We start from the raw sequence: 20,562 nt of genomic DNA, 5'->3' as shown, positions 1-20,562 counted from the left end.
GATCCTGTTACTATAGTATATTCCAGTGGGAATCTATTAAATCTGTTAAATCTGTTGCCAGTGAAAGCATCCCCTCTGTCCTGAATGTGAGCAGCAGTCTCCTGCTCTGATTTGTAAGGCTGCAGCTGTAAGTCTCCTGCATGCACTGCATGGATGTTGCCATGTTCCACCCAGCCGCTCACTGAGTAATTCTAGAGCGTAATTTAGTGTCTTCAATATCCTCTCCCGACGTTCCAAGTATGCTTTCTCTAACTTACTCTGCCACAGAAATGCTGCGGAGGGGCCCAGACTAAACATGAAGATATTTTGCAAATGCAAGTTGATCCGCCAATTAAAGTGTATGCTTTGGATTTATGATGGAAAACGGAGCACATTGGAGATTATGACAAAGGGGCAGAGCTGGAAAACTCTCTGGACTGGTGTCCTGAAAACTAAACAGAAAAATCATCATGGTTTTAGCACGATTGAAGCTTCGGTCCCTGCTGTAGATCATCAGGTCCTCTTTGTTTGGTTGCAAGTGTTAACTCCTATGGCCTTGGGGCAGAAATATACGTCATTACTCACCTAGACAGCACACCACCTGGACTCTGGTGACACACATTTCACAGATGTTCGGATCTTAGCTAACCAATCAGAAGTGAGATTGCAAGTCTGAACACTTCGCTTAGGGCAAGTACAGTGATGTAATAAAGTCATGTCAGAGGGCACTGTTTCACAATTTCGCCTTTTTCATAAAATCATATCATCAGAAGATCATATCATCTGTGCAATGAACCTTATAAAATGCCCTCATGAATGTGTTGTTATGCACAATTTAAATGTGAATCTCAGTCAAAAGAACGAGTCTGTCAGGTTTTTGATTGGTCCCAATTATTATTCCTCCACCTCTCAATATGTTTATAATCAGTCCACAATAAGTCAGCGTGTTGACAAAGAAGCGTTGTCAGGCCACCTGGAGACAGGAACCTGCAAATCAGGTTTAGATGGCAAGAATTTAATCACGGAGCATAAACAGGAATCTGATTGCTTGCATGTGAAGTGGTGAGATCAGAAAGGATCGCGTGTTTTGTTGCATACCTCTTTATTTCCTCTGTGTCTGACAAATACGCTGTGACCTAAACCAGCTCGAAGTCTGATGGTTCCCAACAACAACATTGTCAGATTGTTGTTTAAATAAGCCTGAAGCAACCATGTTTGTGAAATATATGGTCTAGTTTAGTCTTGTAACATTTACCCAATAATGTAGATTAATGAAAGTGTTTTTACTCAATATACTATGACAAACTATCTGTGAATGTCTGATGATGCAACAACTTCCTCTTCTTAAAACAAGTGGGAACTTTCAAGACTCATTCACGAATGACTCATCAAATAGGCTACCTGAGATGGAAGAGATGTGAAAATTCCTTCATTCATTTGAATTAACCAAGAAACCTTTTTTATGGTTTAACAAATTTATAAAAGTTGTTCAACCTTAAAATAGTTCATAGATTACATTTTAATCTAACAAATTTATAACTGCAAATATGTTTTATACATATCTAAAGTGAGACAGACTGACAGAAACCTGATAGAACAATAAAACCTCTGAAAAGGAGGCTGGGTTTGTATTCATAGACAAAAAGAAACAGATAGAGAAAGTCAGGCTGGGTACAGTATGGGATAGTCATGACTTCATGCTGACATGGTGGTGACACACCAGCAGCTGTAGCAGTGCAGATTGGTCTTCAGCACTGACCTTATAAGGACATTGTCCCTCTTACTCTTTTACTATCTGACTGACTGACAACTGACAAGCCGACTGTTGAGGGAGAGGATGCAGGGAAGTGAGGCGCTCAGCGGCTTCAACCTCAAATGATCTGCAGTCCTATGAAGTTGCGTTTATTATCACCGCTCCACACTTCTTCCTTGAATCATAATGCATTTAATTTTCTTCACTTTCACTTAAATTTCTGACACCCCTTTCCTCTTTTTCTCACTTCCCTCTCTTGCCTGTTGTCTTTACTCTTTGTCCCTCTCATTACCGAATTTTTCTGCGTGACCGTGTGTTCACCTCCTGGTAAGTAAGGAGGCCAGCGTGGACAGCACACACACACATGAACACAAACTCATACACACACATCTGGCTGTAGCTGGATTTCACCACTTTGCTGGGAGTGTAAAAAGGAAAGTGTGTGTGTGTGTGTGTGTGTGTGTGTGTGTGCCTGTGTGTGCATGTGTATGTGTGTAAGTGGGAGTGACTAAAGCCGTCAGGGTGAGAGAGGATGAGGATGGGCCCGGCCTCCAGCTCCAGAGTCAGAGAAGGGAAAGCCCTCCCACAGGAAACCAGCGCTCTACTCCACATGGCCTTTTAAGGTAAAAAACTCCCCAAAACTCTTCTCACTGGGGAATAGGGCTAAGATATAGTCCCATTTAAAGCTACAGAGAGAGCAGGGGAAAGCAGGATGGAAGCCTGTGAGTGAGGACAGACTTTATGAAAAGTTAAACAGAGCAAAAATTCCTAAACTTTATATCAAGACAACACTTTCTTTCATTTTGTAATAGAATTATACATAATGAGTGCAGCCATTTTCATGCAATGTGGTTGGCTGTAACTCACATTTTCATAACATTTCACTATCAGATAATTTATGACTGAAGGCACACATTAGTTCTGGTCATGACTGTATCTTTATGGCAAAGCCGGTGACCTGCTGCACAGACATGAGAAACATTCACGTCTGGTCTGAGTCATATTAAGTGGAGAGGAGTGTGGGAAACAGACCCCATGCATTTCCTCCACATGGGAAAATTATCTGCAATTTAAAGCAACTGTAAACAAAACATGCGTTAGTGGAAATTGTTGTGTATTGTCAGGAGAATTGCACAAGTTCCTATATAGATTTTTGTCTCTTTTGGTTCATTACAATCAGCAAGAGTATTAGGTATATGTAAGCACCTGACATGACTGTATTGTTGATTTAATTGCAACTGTTGCCAGATACGTGTTACCAAGAGATGTAATTATGTACAAACATTCACATGTGATGCCAGGATGCCTTAATATCTCTCATGACCTGATCTGTGACATCTGTAACACTCCTGATGTTGTTTTTGCTGAGAAAGTCCAGAGAGAAGTTTCAGCAGTATGGCTGTAGTCATGGCAATGTCGGTCTGAAGTCCAGACTGAAATATCTCAACAACTATTTTATGGCTATGTATTTTTGCATGTTCATGGTTCCCAGTGAAGCTTACTGCCTTTGTTGATTCACTGACCTCTCCTCAGACATTCACGACCCCCTGAGAATGAGATGACGTGAAATCATGTACTTGTACACATTCCTGGTGGATTACTTTGTAACGTGAATTTACCTCGCGATCGCTGCAACAAAAGAGAAACTAAGTGTGATCATTTTCCAGAGTTGTAAAATCCTGAGCATTATAAACCTCTGTGCAGTGTTTTGGCATCTGTGAAGCCTTTAGATTCATTGGTATGTTACTCAAAGTGAACCTCCTAGATCCAATTTCATGTCTCACCGGTGCCTGAAAAAACACATCTTCACCAGATCCATGCCTTGTTTTAACACTGGGCTGAATCAGAATGTATATTAGAGACACTGAAGCTGTTCACAAACTGACTGTTAACGGGTTACGATTGGCAGGTTGACACAACAAAAGAGCAAGAGCTGGTAAAAGTTGATAATCTCTGTAAATATTTGAATCAAAAACAGGCCTCTGGTAATTGTTGGATTGAAATAAGTTGTGTGTGTGTGTGTGTGTGTGTGTGTGTGTGTGTGTGTGTGTGTGTGTGTGTGTTTCCCTGACAGACTTTATTGTGTGACTCCTGCTTGCGGCGCTGCCCTAACGAGGGCATGGTAACATGTTAAGTCAACCCTCAGTTCCTTTTATTGGCTTCGCCACGACCAAACACTTAGTGTGTGTGTGTAGGTGTGTGGATGTGTGTGCATGTAGGTGTGTGAGTGTGTGTAGTATGTGTATTTGTGTTTGTGTGTGTGTGCCTCTGCGTTGATGCTGCCTCATCTTGCCTGCTCTTATCTGGCCCAACATTTGCCTCTTTGACATTGCTCACAAAGGATGTGTAAATAAAGATCCCTGTGGTTGAATGGCTGTAATGAGAGCCTGTCTTACACCAGTTATTCAGATTGTTTATCACCTCATCACACTCATTCATGAGTGTGGGGCTGACAGAAAGAGAGGAAGGAGAGGAGGGTAAGCATACAGTGTACCTTTTCTGGTGGCAGAGGACAGAGAGGAGAGAAAAGGGAAAAAAGGGGGAAATACGTGTCTTACCTGACACCTGGTATGATGAAATGGAAAAGGAAGTTTATTGAAAACTATAATAACATTGTATTCTGAATTACCTCAGATCTCATTATAATCACTACATAGATATTTGCAAAGCGTATATGTTTCTTTGCAGCTTCCTCACTCTGCTCACAAAATTTGCATTCATTGATTTGACTTTTGGTAACATTTTATAATAAGGGATCAAAATCATGTTTATGTAACGCATAAGCCATGATGATTTACTCCATAAATACATGTAGTATGTTCTGTATCATGAATTCCTGTTGCTCACCATTAACAAACGATCAATATGGTCAATATGAGTTTATATAATTTGCAAATATCCTGCTCATTTGACATAATATGACATCATTTAGTTTAAAAAATTCAATCATGGTACCCTGTGATCAATCATCAACATCTGTTTGAGAACATTGTAGTCAGTTAATTTCTGGTGATGTGAATCCTATATTCAGTCTCCTTTCAGCTCTGTTTTACAAAAAAAACGTTTGTTTTTTTAGCTGCTAATAGCTCCACTTTTTTCACCAGCCTGTTGCTAACTTAGCATGCTAACTGTATCGGCTGTTTGGTGCTTTTCACAAAAAAAAAACTGCTGCCCACTGGAGAACAAACCCTAAAGTTAAGGGTCGTAAAACCAAAACAATTAGCTAAAACAGGCTATAAAGCTCTGCAGAGCTGAGGGGAACTGCAGAGTTGGGTAATAATTCTCTGTGTGTTTGTCACTGAAAGCAACCCCTTTCACACCACACACATTGGACCCATTGTTCATATAAAAACATTGATTAGTGCAGCTTTCAAAGTGAATTACATGCTGCAAACTGCAAACATAAGATTGTGCGTCGTAAATATGCCTCTCCGAATGTACGTTATGTACACAGTATTAAAATAGACCTCATGTCTTTCTAAAAGGTGAGTATCCAAGGACAAAGCTGTTAGCAGTAACAAAGCAACAAGGTTATCTGGGTGCCACACTTAAGAGCCCATGCAGGAAGAATGTATGACGTTATCCTGCAGCCGTTCTGCTGATAGCTGCCAGCAGAGCCCAGCTATGTGAACCCAGAAGCACTGCCGCTGCCAACATAGTCATTAGAGGTCAAAGGGTACTGTATGAGTGATCAACACCCTTCCTGGATTAGAAATGAAACAAAAAGGAAGACGAAGTGATGAGGAGAACAAGTGACGACTGTGTGAGAATCGAGAACGCTGCTGTTAAATCTCACATGAAATGGATCAAATCAAACAGCTGTTTAACATTTCGAATCAAGCTCCTTATCCAGACTCTAGTCTTACTGTAACTCCTTTTTGGCTGAACTTCACTCTGTCATACATCAGCACCTCATCCAAAACACTGCTTCATGCCTCGACTTTTACCTCCCCAAAACTCTCTCTTCTTAGCCCCCCTCCCGTGCTCCCTCCACTGGCTGCTCACATTAAAGTCTGAAATCCTAAATCTATTGGAACACCCCCAAACGTACAGAACAGGCGCTGCTTGGGCTCAATTTGTGACTGCTGGCTGCCACCTCTTCCTGCCCTGCGGTAACCTGGACACCAGCCTGTCCTGAAATGTTCTCTCTCCTGATTTCCCAATGTGGGACTGAACCTCCCACCCACGTCAGGACACAACGGTCACTCCCTTACTTCTTTTGTAAATTTTGTTCCTCTCTCTGCTGGACAGCTAACTGTAAAACCACCAGCATCTTCCTCCTCGACTAAATAAGAAACCTCTTGTTCATTTTTCACTTATTTAGGGCATAAACTATACCAACGTTTGAAACGAGCAAATGAAGGAGATGAAATCACATTACATATGAATAATTTGTCAGGTGGCGCTGCTGGCCTTAGTGTGGGTGTGTGTGTGCATATTTGCCTGTGGTTGTGTTTGACCTGTCTAGTAGGGAAGTTTTAGGATACGGTTAGGGTAAGGGTTAGGATTAGAGTTGTAGCGTTGGTTAGAGTTAGGGTCAGTCGCCAGGAAATATAGTTAAGTCAATGTAGTGTCCCCAAAAGTCAGGAGAAACACGACTGTGTGTGTGTGTGTGTGTGTGTGTGTGTGTGTGTGTGTGTGTGTGTGTGTCGTGGCTGAGAACAGATCTGTGTCTTTTTGCCTCGCCCACATACTGTTAGACAGATGGCTTCATTTAGAGACTAATGGAAGGGGGTCATTTGTCATCAGCAGTACAAACAAACGAGGACACACACACACACACACACACACACACACACACATATATACACATAGGCCTTTTTAGAGATGTTTATGTTATGTTGGCTGTTAGAATATATTCTCTGTTTTCCTATTCATCCAAATCATTTCAAAATCAGTTTTAAACTTTGATTCTGTGTCAGCCTATTCTCCCTCTCTCCCTGGTAGAAAATATTGCTGGTTTCCATCTGTAGGGGTGTCCCTTTTACCCACTCCTGTCCTCACTGCTTTCTCACAAAATCCAGTCCCTTTTCTAAAAGTGTGTGAGCAGCTCCCTCTTCTGGTCTTCCAGAGTATCACGAATGGCGAGAGGAGCCACCAAACTGGCACCTTTTGTTCTTTGCATCTTTTTCTTGCAAGTGGGATTCGTGTTTACAGACTTCTTGAACGGATGCATAAATGGAGATTCTCCTATTGTCTCTCTCTCTCTATCTCTCTCTCTCTCTCTCTCTCTCTCTCTCTCTCTCTCTCTTCCTGTGTGTGCATGTTTCATTCTCCTTTTGTGTGAATGATGTGTTTTCAGTTTGGCCTGTGCTTGTGGAGCCTTTCCTCTCTCCAGGTTTCCAGGTTTCCAGGTTTTTAGGTTCTATCTGTTTTGACCTGTACGTTGCTTGACATCCTCCTGGATCCATCCTGGTTTTCAATGTGTCTATTATTGGATTTTCTGATTGTCTGTACTGTCATTTTTGTTCGGTCTAGTCTGTACACATTAGAGCTATTGCACATTTTTGCATTTCTTTCACAAATTTGTGAAAGATCATGATACTGGACTATATAAATCAAATGGACTTGATTTGACTTGAAATGCACTCTCCACTCCATTTGGCCAAGATGAAAACACTTAGTACAGTTAAGATCTCTTTTTTTAAACAAAAAAAAAACAAGAGCTAAATTACAAGTTCATAGAATATTTATAATTTATCATCATATTTTATATACTATCAATATTGTATATGCTGAATAGAGAGAATGAAGCACACTTAAGAAGTTTTGACATGTCACAGTAGAAAAAAGTACTGGTGCAAATAACAAAATGAACAATGCTTGAATTCTATTTAGCTGCTTCAGTTTTGGGGTCCTGGTATTGATCTTGTTGGCTCACTGTCACACTGTCAAGGCTAACTGCAACACTTGGATTAAACAGTGCCATCATTAATGTTAATGATTGCACTGAAGCTTGGATAAAAACACACTGAGGGAGAGCGACTTCATTCTCTGCTCAGGTAGACACTCCACAATATGTTTATATGGCAATAGTTGTTTGCTCCTTTTAAGCAAACAAGCAAAAATGGAAAACCTGTGTCTGTCAGTGTGGAGATGCCAGAAGGAATCTGTGGTTGGACACATTGTCTTTTTTATTTATTATTGTAACAAAATTCAACATGACACTGCATTTTACCTTGAAGCCATACCAAATACAGTTTATCCTGATGTTAGTTTAATGGGCAGATACTGTTCCTATCTCTTTTGATAGTCCCCACAGTTGTTCTGTAATCTTCTGTCCTAAAGACGTCGGCTGACGGGGGCGTGAGCTCGGCCTTTAAAATCTACTGTGAGTCTTCTCAGTCATGTGCGATACTGAGGGATTTGAGATAGTGCTGCAGGCAGATGTTTGCGCCCAGTACCAACCACAGTGTACGGGTCGCCTGTCTCTGTTTAACAAGACATGCCGACTTCTTCCACTTATGTCATCATGAAATGTATACTTTAAGTAATTGTAGTGGCAGTAGACAAAAACATAAAAGGGACTGTCATAAAATTTGATTTTTTTATTATCATCATGCAACAAGGACAATTTCAAAACTCTTTCAAAATATTAAAAGGAAATCATGATGAAGATGTGCACAAACAATGAAAAAAGGAAACATAACTACATATGAATGAATAATCCATGCAGCTCTCTGGTTTTTATGCTTCATTTTTACACGTTTACTCTAGGGGGAAGCATTGCATTGCAAGTGGACTGACTTTTGCAGTAAAACTCTTGACAATTCAACTGGCTTCCTGTCTTTGCCTGAACTCAGAGATTCCACCTGAGTGAAGATTATTTTAACAAATATGCTAAACTTTCAAATGACTCCTAAATCTTTTTTGTTAGCTGCAACAAGGAATTAACAGTCATTTACTTCCAAATTTTGCAAAAAAAAAAACGTTGTGACCTATTAGAATACACAAGGCAATATCTTGTTTATGATGACTTAACCGTCATTTTAACCATGAATTGTATAGATGTATGATACATGGTCACATTCAACAAATGTTTTCCAGAGTGTGCTATCAATATTTGTATCCTACATTTAAGTTAAATCAATATTTCTGGAACTACAATGCAGAGTCATGTCGAAATAGACAGTTGTTTTCATGTAAAGCACAATAGGTGTAAAAGAGGGCCCAGCACACTGATTTGGAAACAAATTGATTAGCATAATGAACAAACTTTCGAGTGCTGGGTGTATCAGCTGTCAGAGATCAGGCAAAGGCATCACATGCATCAATAACAAGACAGAGATGGATGGCAGCTTGCTTATCTGCTTAGCTCAGATCTATGTCAATGCCTTGAATACAATGCACTCATTATGGTGTGTGACACAGACTGGATATTGTGTGGTGCCCGGGCATGAAGAAAGGGAAGGCTGCGGCCCTTTGTGAAGTGGGTCAAGTCCATGAAGGGGTTACCATTTGTCTGTGTCAGCAGAATGATTTGATTATAGCCTATGAACCCTCAGAGAAGCAAAGAGAAACCTGCTCACGGCCCGCAGTCGCACAATCCCATGATCCTTTGTCTGGCACTAAATAACAAGACGTTGTGGGGTCAGATTGGATGTCATGTGTAGTGTTGGTTTGAATTAGCCTCAAACGCAACCAGAAACCCCAATGAAAACATTTCAGTCAAGCGGTAAGCAAACCCCACGGGAGCTTCACATCCTGCAAAACCCAAAAGCAGGAACGAACGTGAATCTTGAACGTTGAGCGGAGAATCCATATGTGGACGCATTCCCAGGACTGACAGGATCAGTTACAGTGGTACGACCTGAAAATAATTTTACATACATCATGTAAGAGTTTGCCATTCATGTAGAGATCCGAGTATTTGGGAAACGCTTGGGAAATAAGCATAGATTTTTACCTCTAAATGCTTCCTCTGTCAAGGTTCTGGTATTGTAGCTCTTTTAAATGTGCTCAAGGCAGAACTACTTTGAGCATGACTTTAAATGCTGACATATCACTTTAATAAATGTAATTACAGGAGGAATAAAGGTTTAACAAGGGCTCTTCAGGAGGTGTAAAAGTGGAGCAGGTGTAACTTTTCATTACATGTTCATTTTATTGTTGTTTATAGATGGGTTCACATGCAAAAGCTCTTAAAATAGCCAAACTCATTAAAACGCTTAAAACATTGTCCTCTGGTGTTCACTAGGACAACATGAGTGATACACAAGGGTGTCAGGTTGCAAGTAGACAACCTCCATATGGGAATGTGAGTGTGTGTGCATATTTTTACCAGCCTGAAGGCTACCCGTGGGTGTGTCTGAATCTGTGATGTCATGGCTTCGATCCGGGTGATCCCTTCCCGGCCAATCCGTGGGAAGCAGGAGTTTTCTGGTGGAGGTAGGCAGTGGATGATTAAAGGACGGGGGAGGTTAAGCTCTAAACCAGGCTGTAAAACATTGACCTGAGGGATTAAGTCAATGGTGTAGTATGTGTTATTGCAGAACCTGTCTGCAGGGCCCCTAGTGTGAAACCTGTTGCCAGACGTGACCCAGCTAAAACATGAGAGGAACTGTTATAGATAGAGGATGTTATTTCACCGTCTTGATGACAGTCAGGTTAGACATCACATCCAAATCACAATTAAATTTCCTCAATAAGGATTGTGAGAAATTAACAGAACTCACTGGGTTAATTATGTAAGCCAAGATGGATCACCAGAACACCAATACGTTCATAGAATACTTTTAAATGTAGTTCATACTTTTACTGGATTCAGGAACATTTCGAATTATTATGTTATCATAATTGTAGAGCATACGTTTCTTTTCAATCTGTATACTGTCAATGTGGTTTACTAGTATGTGGTACAACAACCTTACTTGCAGCATAAAGTCCTAAATTATAAGCACCCAGTGGTTTCTTCTTGGACACAGCACTGAGACAAACCTTTGCTGGATTCAGAAAAAAATGTACAAGCTAAAGTTTAGTGCTTGTTTGATGCTTGTTACCTTGCATGACTGATCTTTACTCTATAGTTTCTCTTTATTTTCATATTCATCAAATATTTGTATCCATCAAGGTGGCTTTTATGTTAAGTAGCAAAATCTTTGTTTCAATTGATCTCATTTCCAAATCAAATTGTTTCCCATTTCCTCTTGAAAGGTTATTGTTCCTCAAAATTACCTAAAACTGTCACATTTTCTCTAGAATAAGCCCACTGAATACCTTTGACACAGTGTGACTCATACAAATGATTCCTTCCTATATTTGAAACCATTTTGGGAATTTAGCTACCACACAAAAGTCTATAATAAGACCTGTGGGAGGCCTTTCCCTTTGTTAATGAAATTAATGAAAGTTCAAAACTTGGATTTTATTATCATGACTCACAAATGCAAGTTCTTTTTAGCTCCATCAGCGGCTCGGGGGAAATATCTGTCATGTTTGTCGGTTGGGCAGGTCACCACTTTGTTCCAGACTGAAATATCTTAACAACTACTGTCATGGCAATTTCTACAGACATGCATGGTCCCCAGATGATGAATCAAAACAACTTTGGTGATCCCAAAGACTTTCCCCCTGACATTAGAGGTTTAGAGTGAAATGTCTCAAAATGTGTTTGATCTATGGCATAGAAAATGTCCCCTTCAATAATCAGGTCAAAAGTCATATATTTTTTACGTTGCCATTAGGGATGCAAAACAGATTTGTAACCATACGAACCATTCAATAATTTACCAACTGAACCATGAGCTTGTGGAACCATTGCACCATTATACAGACCTGCTTATTATTTGATGAAGTGACAAAGACGAAGAGGTAATTATCTGAACATAGGCCTACCTGACCATTATGTAGCCTGCCTTATTTCATGTATATAATATCAAAATATCATTCATTACTACCAATCAATCAATTTATATATTTTGGAGTTGAAACACATTGGAAGTGGTTCTTTTTCTTCTCCCTAAGGTGCAAAAACTTGCATACAAACCAAACCCTTGTTGAACCGTTGCACCCCCAGTTCCCCTTAGCCTCAGCTGTACTTTGTGTTTATTGCTCATTAGTAAACAGGCATGGTAAATCAGAAATTTTCTATTACATGAAAAGTGGCACTGCAAAAGACCTGGAATCACCTCAACAAACCACACCACTCTTACTATTTCAGTAGAAATCCTCCTTCATCTGTATCTCAAAGCCCTCCTTTAACTGTGCAGATAACTCATAATATGTTAGCAAACAAGTCTGAATATGCCTTTCTACTGTCAGTGTTCTTATTTTCTCTGGGTTGAACTTTCCAACTAGTCACATTCCAGTGCGGGAAGACCACAGGTACGAGGCTGGTGAGGAGAAAGGTAAAGTCAGAAGGGATGAAAAAGAAACGTGTGTGAGCGAAGGAGAAGAAAGAAAAAACAGGGAGTAAAAAAACCAAAAACACACCAATGAGGACACCATGGGGGTTCAACACTACTGGCTGCTGCTGCTGTTGGTCGACTGCCATGACCAGATTACAGGTAGTGCGGTGGTGGAGTGTGCGGATTAGTGTGTATGTGTGTGTGTGTGTGTGTGTGTGTGTGTCTGAATGAGCGGTATTTCCTTACTTGCACCCTAAATAATGTGAGGTTGTTTGAGGTTGCACAGCAGTGTGTGTAATGTGTGAGAGTCAGTCTGTGTGAATGTGCATGTGGATTTGCTTGTGTGTTGGCTGCTGTGGTGGACTGGCCTCTTCTGGGTCCACGCATGTGTCAACTTGTTTTCTCAGGAATGCTGCAAACAGGAGGCTTAGTACAAAACCTGCAGGTGAAGTAGACATAATAGTTGTATTACTCAGTTGTAATTAATGTCGTACACACAATTATTAAGGGTGTAGGCTAGTGTTATTCACTCAGGAGGGGCAACAGTGATGAACACCTTGTACAGGAGAGCACAAGCCTCTTCCAAAGATTTCTCCAGTTAGTCAGCACTTTCAGTCAACAGTAGGTTGACAGAAAACAGATCAGTCACACAGTGTAGGGGCAGTCCAGAATAAGTCTGACGGCGGCAAATGGGGTAAATTCACAAACAATTTATTGGTGGCAGTCAGAGCTAAATGTTACGGTTTGTAAATAATACATTTTTCACAGACATCAAAGCAGAGTGCTGCTCGGATTTTTAAAGTAATCAGTACTTTTAATTGATTTATAACAGCCTCGATATTAGTGTCAATGTTGTCGGTAGTAGCCTCTCACCAGCGGTTTGATAACAGTGTTGATCCCTCCCATGGTGCTGATTGGGTAATTTTTGTCCCCCTGTGGCACTCATTAGTTTGATAACTTTCTAATTGAGAAACCGCTGTTTCATGTCACAATGCCAGATGAATTAGTCGACTCGAACTCGGTGGAGTTAGCAGATTTAAAGGTCTGGACCCAGGCAAATCTATTTTACAATATCCTGCAAATGTATTCAGTGGCAAAAATTGGATCAAAGCATATAAAAAATAACCCTGTAAAAATCAATAACGTAGTTTTGTCACAGACAAATAATCAGTAGTGACAATTTTTGGACATTTTGTTTCAATTTTTACTCTTAGTACACCTTTTTCAAGAAAAAAATTAAATGAAATAAGTGAAACAATAAGTGACCAACAGCAAAATATAGTAAATAGCTTGACAAGATATCTTGATGGTTTATATTTGTCCTCTTTTAGTTGTCCAATAACTAACTAACCTGACTCATGCTGTGCTGAATAATCCCAAGCATCTTCAGAGACGAGGAGGAGTATTCATGTTTCAGTTTAATGTAAAACATTAGACATTAACATGTGAGAATCTTGTAAGTATAACAATGTGTCACCTGCATAAAGGCTAATTTTATGATGAGAGGCGTTGCATCGATTGGTTCAGTGAAGACGATAAACATACAAGGTGAATGTGGGCATCCTTGTCTGGTTACCCTGCGAGGTGTGAAGCTCTGTGAAGTTACTGGAAGGTCTTCCTTTCCACCAGGTGCTGTGAATGACATCAGTCCATATATAAAGCATTATGAGGGCTTGTCGTATGACAGGGAAGATCTTCACAGGAAGCACCTGAGAGCCAGGAGAGCCTCACACCCTCATGAACACACACTGCAGCTGGACTTGACTGCTTTTCACAGGTAACTTCATAAGTGTAGCAGTTGTATTAAAAAGACCCAGTCTGGCTTATTGTACATCCTTCTCTTGTTTGAACCCTTCGTTCCTGTTCCAAAACCCATAGCACATGTCAACAATACATTTTCAACATTTTGTTGATAATTGACAACGCTTTGACGACAAATGCAAGCTCTTTTTGTTTTTGTTTCCTGCAGAACTTTCCGTCTGCATTTGAAACGCAATGCAGCAGCATTTTCCGAAAATTTCACCATGATCAGTGAAAATGGTTCCACGCCGGCTGACCTCTCCCACATATATTCAGGAACACTAAAAGGTGGGTGTGACTGGGATGTCTGGCCCACCAGGGCTGGTAACAATTTACCTGTGAGTTAGGTATAAGTGAATTTACTGGGATCAAAGTTTTTAATCACCTAACATCAACAGTCATTTAGCTTTATGGTTTTGATGAAACATCTGTATACAATGTATTTAACTGTGCTATATCTTGAAAAGTAAAAATCTTGCCTCATGTCTCACCTGTTGTATCTCTGTGATGTCTGAACTCTTGCCTTTAATCTTTAAATTTCTCTCAGTCTCTTATCTATTTATTCTGTCTGTCTGTCCTTTTAGCTCAGTTATCTCTTTCCCTCTCTGACCCTGACGTGTCATCTCTCTTGACCTGGTCTTGCAGGTGAACATGGTTCCTGCCATGGCTCAGTGTTGCTGGGTCAGTTTGAGGGAACCATCCGTACAGACAACGGGACCTATCACATAGAGCCAGTAGATAGATACACCAGCAGTCCAACAGATCACCACTCTATAATCTACCATGAGGATGACATGGGTAAGACTACCTCCTGTTTTCCACTTTAGGAATAAAGTTTTCAGAACATGTTGTCTCTGCTTAGATTTCCAAGCATCTGTTGTCTCTGTAGTTACATCTATCTGCCCCCTGTGTCCAGGATGAAAAATTAAAATATTTGAAGCTTGTGCAACTGTTCAAATGAAATCCCCTGACATCAGCTGCTTTTTCTGGTAATTTTGTGATGATGGCAAAAGCACAATATGAAATTCCTTTTTGTGTAGATCTCCTCCAACAGTTTGATTTATGGCCCTCTTGGCAATCTCCTGTTCATTATCTGCAGCCTCAAGCTCTATACAAACTAAGGTTACCAGTGGTCGATGAATTATCTTTACCTTTAACTTGTAGTAAGGGGGAGTTATGATGTACCAGCAGAATCTATTTAGAGCTCTGTGGGGGTGGTGGCACCCTTGCTGGGCACAAGCCAAAGAAGAGATAAACCGAAGATGGTGTGACTTTTAAAGAAGGGGGAGTAGAGATGGGGGCTGAAGTAAGGAGGAAGTTATAATGGTGAAAGAAGAGGGGGAAGGGGTACAGTAGGAGAAGGATATGAGTTTCTAAATTGAAAGGAGAGAATGATGTTAAAAGGAGAGAAGAAAAGAGGAGCATGTAGAGGAACTTAAGGTTTGAAGAAGTTGGAAACAAACTCTTGGTTGGCTTAACATTATGTCAGTTTATGGTTTGGCCAGATGGCAGTCATCAGTAAGAGCTGTCAAAATGTTCTTTGTGTATGTGCGTACGTGTTTCTATTTGGGTGTGTTTCTCTGCCTGCACAGGAATACACATCGGAATAACATTATTCCCAAGAAAGCATTTTCCTGGAAACAGTGCAGATGGTGCCCCCCCCCCCCCCCCCCCCCCCCCCCTGGGTTTCTCCTTAAATTTACACACACTCTATCTCTATGGCTGCTTTCCTCCCTTCGCTTCTCGCCATATTTTCAACCCCTTTCAAGACTGTAGCAACATTTGCATGCGATAACATTACAGCTGACAACATCCTGTTCTTTCATTCACAGGCCTGCATATCTGCAGGAAACTGTGAATGATTTGGCACATGATATTTCAATAAACAAACAATGCTTACCTACAAGTGGTACATTTGGACATGCAGGCTGACATAATGCGTCTACTCCTGTGTGTATTTCCACTCCCTGTGGTTGTCATCTGGGGGAAACAAAGGTTGTTTAAGGATCTTTCTTTCCCCTGGGCTGTAGGACGCCGTGAGGTCTTTCAGATCTGAGAAGGCCCATGGTGGCCATTTTGCAACAAAAGCAGTGCAATGACACTTTTGAAAAACTAAAGGTATCATTCTACATATTTGAATTGATTACTAAACAGTACACATTAAAAGTATGAAAAACTCCTTCACAATGTATTTTTTTGAGGGAGCATGAGTAGGACAAGAAATATCCTTTGATGGTAGACACTGGAGGTGGTGGGCGAAGGGATAAAGGGAAACGCCTGATGATCTGGATGGATTTGATAGAGCTGTGATCAGGCCTGAGCCAGACGTGTGTGTGTGTGTGTGTGTGTGTGTGTGTGTGTGTGTGTGTGTGTGTGTGTGTGTGTGTGTGTGTGTTGTACCCTGGTTTATGGGACTTTCCGTTCATTATGAATGATGGGTAACTGTTAACCACATACTTCATTGAGGTAAATCAATAGTAACACACATACTTAACTCCAGGGTTATTCATTGTTGTCAGGAAGCAGTTTGGGTGAAGTTGTGTGTGATCTTTTTGCATTTTCCTTTGCTGGAACATTGAATTAGATTCAACACATAAAAACCTATGAAATCTTCAGTTAAACAATCATGCAACTGATTCTGCAACTATCTATTTTTTTGTGTGGTATACATTGCTAAAGTATATCATGAAGGATTTGAGAAATATCTATATCTAATACTGGCTGCACTTTCTGTTTTGCTGCAATGACTTAAGGTTATCAGTGTTTTGCATTAGTGCTAAAGACACAGCTGTTACAGTTGCAGTGATTGGTCCGTAACAGATAGCCATACAGTATCATACCAGTGGAAAGCAGCTTCAGCTTAATAGACCTTTCATCACTTGTGTAAATGGGAAGGATGCGGATTGATACGAGTTATCTGGACTACATGAGGCATACAATCTGGACTAAGCAGAAAATGTTCCACCAAGCGTGTGAATTAATCATTTGTAAGAAAATGATTCACACTAAGTTTTTTTGTGGTTAATAGATTAGAGGTTTAATACAAGCAATGGATATATATTCCTGAGGAGTGGTGTGCAAAGACTCTCTCATAGGCGGGGGTGCGGGGGGAGATTATTTTGCACTTGAGCTAACCAATGGGGCACTTGAGGGCACTTGGCCTGACCAAAGGGTCATTCACAGGGCACTTGGGCAGTGACTTTAGAGCAGAAAATGCAACAGTCCCACTGCAGTACAGACTTATCCTGGTTTAAGAAGATACATTTCAATACTTAAGGCCTTTTTTATGCCAGTGTTGTGTTTTCTCCCAATAAACTAAACTTCCTAATGCAAGAATACAAGGACATTTTTTTTTTTACATTACCCTTAACAGTAGAACTAGTTTCCAACAGCTGCTGGGAAGTCTGGACTGAAATGTGACACTACTATATTTTTTCAATTCGGAATTTTTTTTTTTCAGGCAAGTCTTGCACTGATGCTTCAGCAGTTTGTATGTGTAATGGAGCTTCATTCATTGCACTTTAATCAACAAAAGCAAATTTGGCAAAACAGACCAGAAACATGTATCTCCTGTAATGTGATGGAGAAGAAAGAGACGCAGAAACAAACTGGGAAAGAGGAAACAAGTAGAAAGGTCTGGAAGTAATTCTGTCAGTGGGTCAACGCCCGGCATTTAGGCCTCCACATCCACCTCCACCCCCACAGCTCACTCCCACGGCTCACCCCCACTCATGCATGCCATATATATTACTGGTTTGTGATTGGCTGGATGACTTTCATAGAATGGTGTGATCCAATCACGTGCCTGCCCCTCATTGTCTGATGCAGGGATCTTTGGAGATTGTAAAGAGTAATGCAAAGACACTGTGCATTACTCCTTGAATACTCCTTGTTCTTATGGGTCACCAGTTACCTGGCAAAACATTGCCTGATTCTATCACTCTCATATTGCTGCAAATAGCATGTGAAAGTGATTATCATGTCATGTGACTCTACTGTAAATTGTGGAATTCAAAGCCCCTTTTTGGGCATAGGATTGTAGCTGGAATAGTTTGTTTTCTCAACATTAGAATCAGGCTATAACCACAGGGTTTGTGCTACATCCCACTGAAGTATTTTTACATTATTCTATATCATTTTGCAGCAGTCTACTTTACTTTACATTTCATTATTTCCTCCATATTCATATGCAGAATCCCCACAGTCCCAGATTGTAAACCTAATACACTGGTATTACTGTTACGCTGTTGCAATGTCCTTTTGGCTCCTTGCATTTAGAGGAATTCTGTGTCTTTGCCACTGTAACAAGAAGAGCCAATTTATGCATTTGCAATGCCTCCCTTGACTGCAATCCCATCGTTATTGCATCAATCTGAACGAAGCAGCCGTCCCAGAGGTGTTGCAAATCGCAGACGACGATGTTGTTTTAGTGAAATCACTTCACAGCGTTTTCCACAGGCCGCCCAATGGCTCCCACTCCAGACCACAATGCTGATTTCCAAATGTGGTGTCCTCTGGTCACTAAGGCACCAATTTCAATTGATTTCTGCACTTTTTGTTTTAACTGAAAATACTGTAAATCGTTTAGTATGGGAAATAACATTAACTTTTGTATTTTAAATCCAGAAAGTAGTAAAGTAAGCCCCCAGAAAACAAGCCTATCATATTTGTTATGACAGGGGTTGTAAAGCAATAATTGTGACCTAGTGCACCTGTTGAGTAAACAGTTGAGAAGCACGTGATCCAGCATCTTTACTTTGTGTCAAACGCAGAGACTTCCTTTGTTACAAGACCTTGAGATCCCAGGAAAGAAACAGAATAACTCTTAATTAAAATGTCTTCCTTGATTTGACGCTGTTTCCTATCTGATAAATATTCCCCACATTTTACCAAAGCACGTGGGCACTTCTTGGGCCCTAAAAGAGATAATATCTGAAATACCTGGGATATTTCAATCAGCATTCCCACCCTGGTCATTGCTCCTAGTTAAGCACACACACACACACACACACACACACACACACACACACACACACACACACACACACACACACACACACACACACACACACAAAACGCAACAGGTTGTACCATTTCAGCACAAACAACACATTTTTTCAGACTGTGGCCCTGGTCCACATCACTGGTGTGTTTATTTGTGAGCTAATCGTACACAATGTCCTGTTTTCTCCAACAAATGAACAGTAGTGGGTTGAACCAAACCCGGTGTTTAATCTCTATTCAATTATTTATTATGATTGGCGACCACTGTATTATTTGGGACACTGTACACCCACATTCAAGTGAGTCACTGACGAGTCGCAAAAATGTTCAATAATTGACGGAACATTTTCAAGGACAAGATTGCATGTGACAGTTTGTGTGTTTCACCCTGCATCTTTGTGTGTGTTTGACTGCGGGAGAGTGTGACGGCCCTCTGGCCTGTTTGGTTGTACCTTGTTTGCTCTTCCTTTGCAGGTTTGTGTATTTTGTAGGCAGGTCTGTCAACTTTTGTCCCTATCCCTATTTACTCCACAGAGGACTATGGTGGCTGCCATAGTACACTGCGGCTCCTTTTTTTTCTAATTTTTCTCATTAACACTCATATATTTTCCGCCACACATTCACTCATTTACACAACTGAATTTACAGCCATCCCCATCTCATCTCTTTTTGTGATTTAATTTATGTTTTAGTAAATAAATTAGTTTAAGTGCATTTTCAGTGTCTCTCCCTTTGTTTGCTATGGCGCTTTTTACCAATCGTGACAAGAGACAGATGACAAAGAAGATGAGACAAAAAACTAGACAGATAAATTGTTACATGTACCTCGACATATGCACATCTATATCTTTAACAAGTGTCTCTGCTTGTTTTTGTGTAGTCCTACCATCCATGAGAACTGGCCCTGATGGATTCTGTGGTGCAGAACATCTGAACCTCCTCGCCCAAAGCCTCAGACCAGATGAGGTAGGGCAGTCCAGACATCACCTCAGTGAATGATCACACAAAATCACTTTTGCACACTCTGCCTTGCTTTCTTTTTCTGTCCTCACCCTCAAAACTTCCTCTTCTGCAAATACATTTATAGACAATTAATTCACCATTGGGTCTGATTCATCTGTAAATATAACTGACCTTTTTCATGAGCGCATTCATTCTTTTGGTCACTTTTATTTAGCCTGTTGAGTCACCAAGAGCAAATTACAGGATTTCATTCCAGCAGGATGATATGACAGTCGCAGAAATGATGTGTAAGATACAGAAAACACAGAAAGCTTAAAGATGAGCCGCCACATTTACAGTAAAAGTTGTATAAAGACTGTGATTGACTGTGATTATAAAACCAGGTATGATGCAATAAACATCTGCCAAATCTATTTAGCTAATCTCCGCGAGTCTTGAGTCTTGGAATGGTCTGAACAGATGTTGTTCCAAGTGGAGCGTCCATGTTGTGTTCTTGTGTCTACATGTCCCATTGGGACATGCGGCATCCCAGTAATACTGACATTGTGTGTTGATGTTTCAATATACACATACTCAGGGCTTTATGACTTTACACCTGCAAAATAAGGATGAATATTCACTAAATCTATGTACATGATTTAGCAGGATTCAAATCTGCCTTCTACACTGTGTCCCCTTTCAAATCTGTTCAGGTGTAATTCCTCCTTCTTCGTGTCT

At 40.5% G+C, this 20,562-nt stretch overlaps 1 protein-coding gene across 3 annotated transcripts in view; it reads left to right on the top strand.

The window, feature by feature from the left end:
- The first annotated feature begins 11,950 nt into the window (after positions 1-11,950).
- Positions 11,951-20,562, top strand: part of si:ch1073-396h14.1 (disintegrin and metalloproteinase domain-containing protein 10) — a 29,451-nt gene continuing 20,839 nt past the window's right edge. For 2 of the 3 annotated variants that reach the window (XM_068707098.1, XM_068707100.1), the window contains exons 1-4: positions 13,556-13,855; positions 14,048-14,166; positions 14,524-14,676; positions 19,763-19,848. In XM_068707098.1, coding sequence (XP_068563199.1) covers positions 13,575-13,855; positions 14,048-14,166; positions 14,524-14,676; positions 19,763-19,848 — 639 coding nt within the window. In that variant the 5' untranslated portion in view covers positions 13,556-13,574. Of the gene's footprint in view, positions 12,238-13,555; positions 13,856-14,047; positions 14,167-14,523; positions 14,677-19,762; positions 19,849-20,562 lie in introns of those variants that run through there. The other variant, XM_068707099.1, reaches the window with a different exon arrangement.

This window comes from Cebidichthys violaceus, unplaced genomic scaffold, assembly GCF_023349555.1.
Source record: "Cebidichthys violaceus isolate CVI_PGR_0920_01 unplaced genomic scaffold, fCebVio1.0.p SCAF_13, whole genome shotgun sequence".
Taxonomy (NCBI): domain Eukaryota; kingdom Metazoa; phylum Chordata; class Actinopteri; order Perciformes; family Stichaeidae; genus Cebidichthys; species Cebidichthys violaceus.
This window is presented reverse-complemented; position numbering and strand designations above follow the sequence as displayed.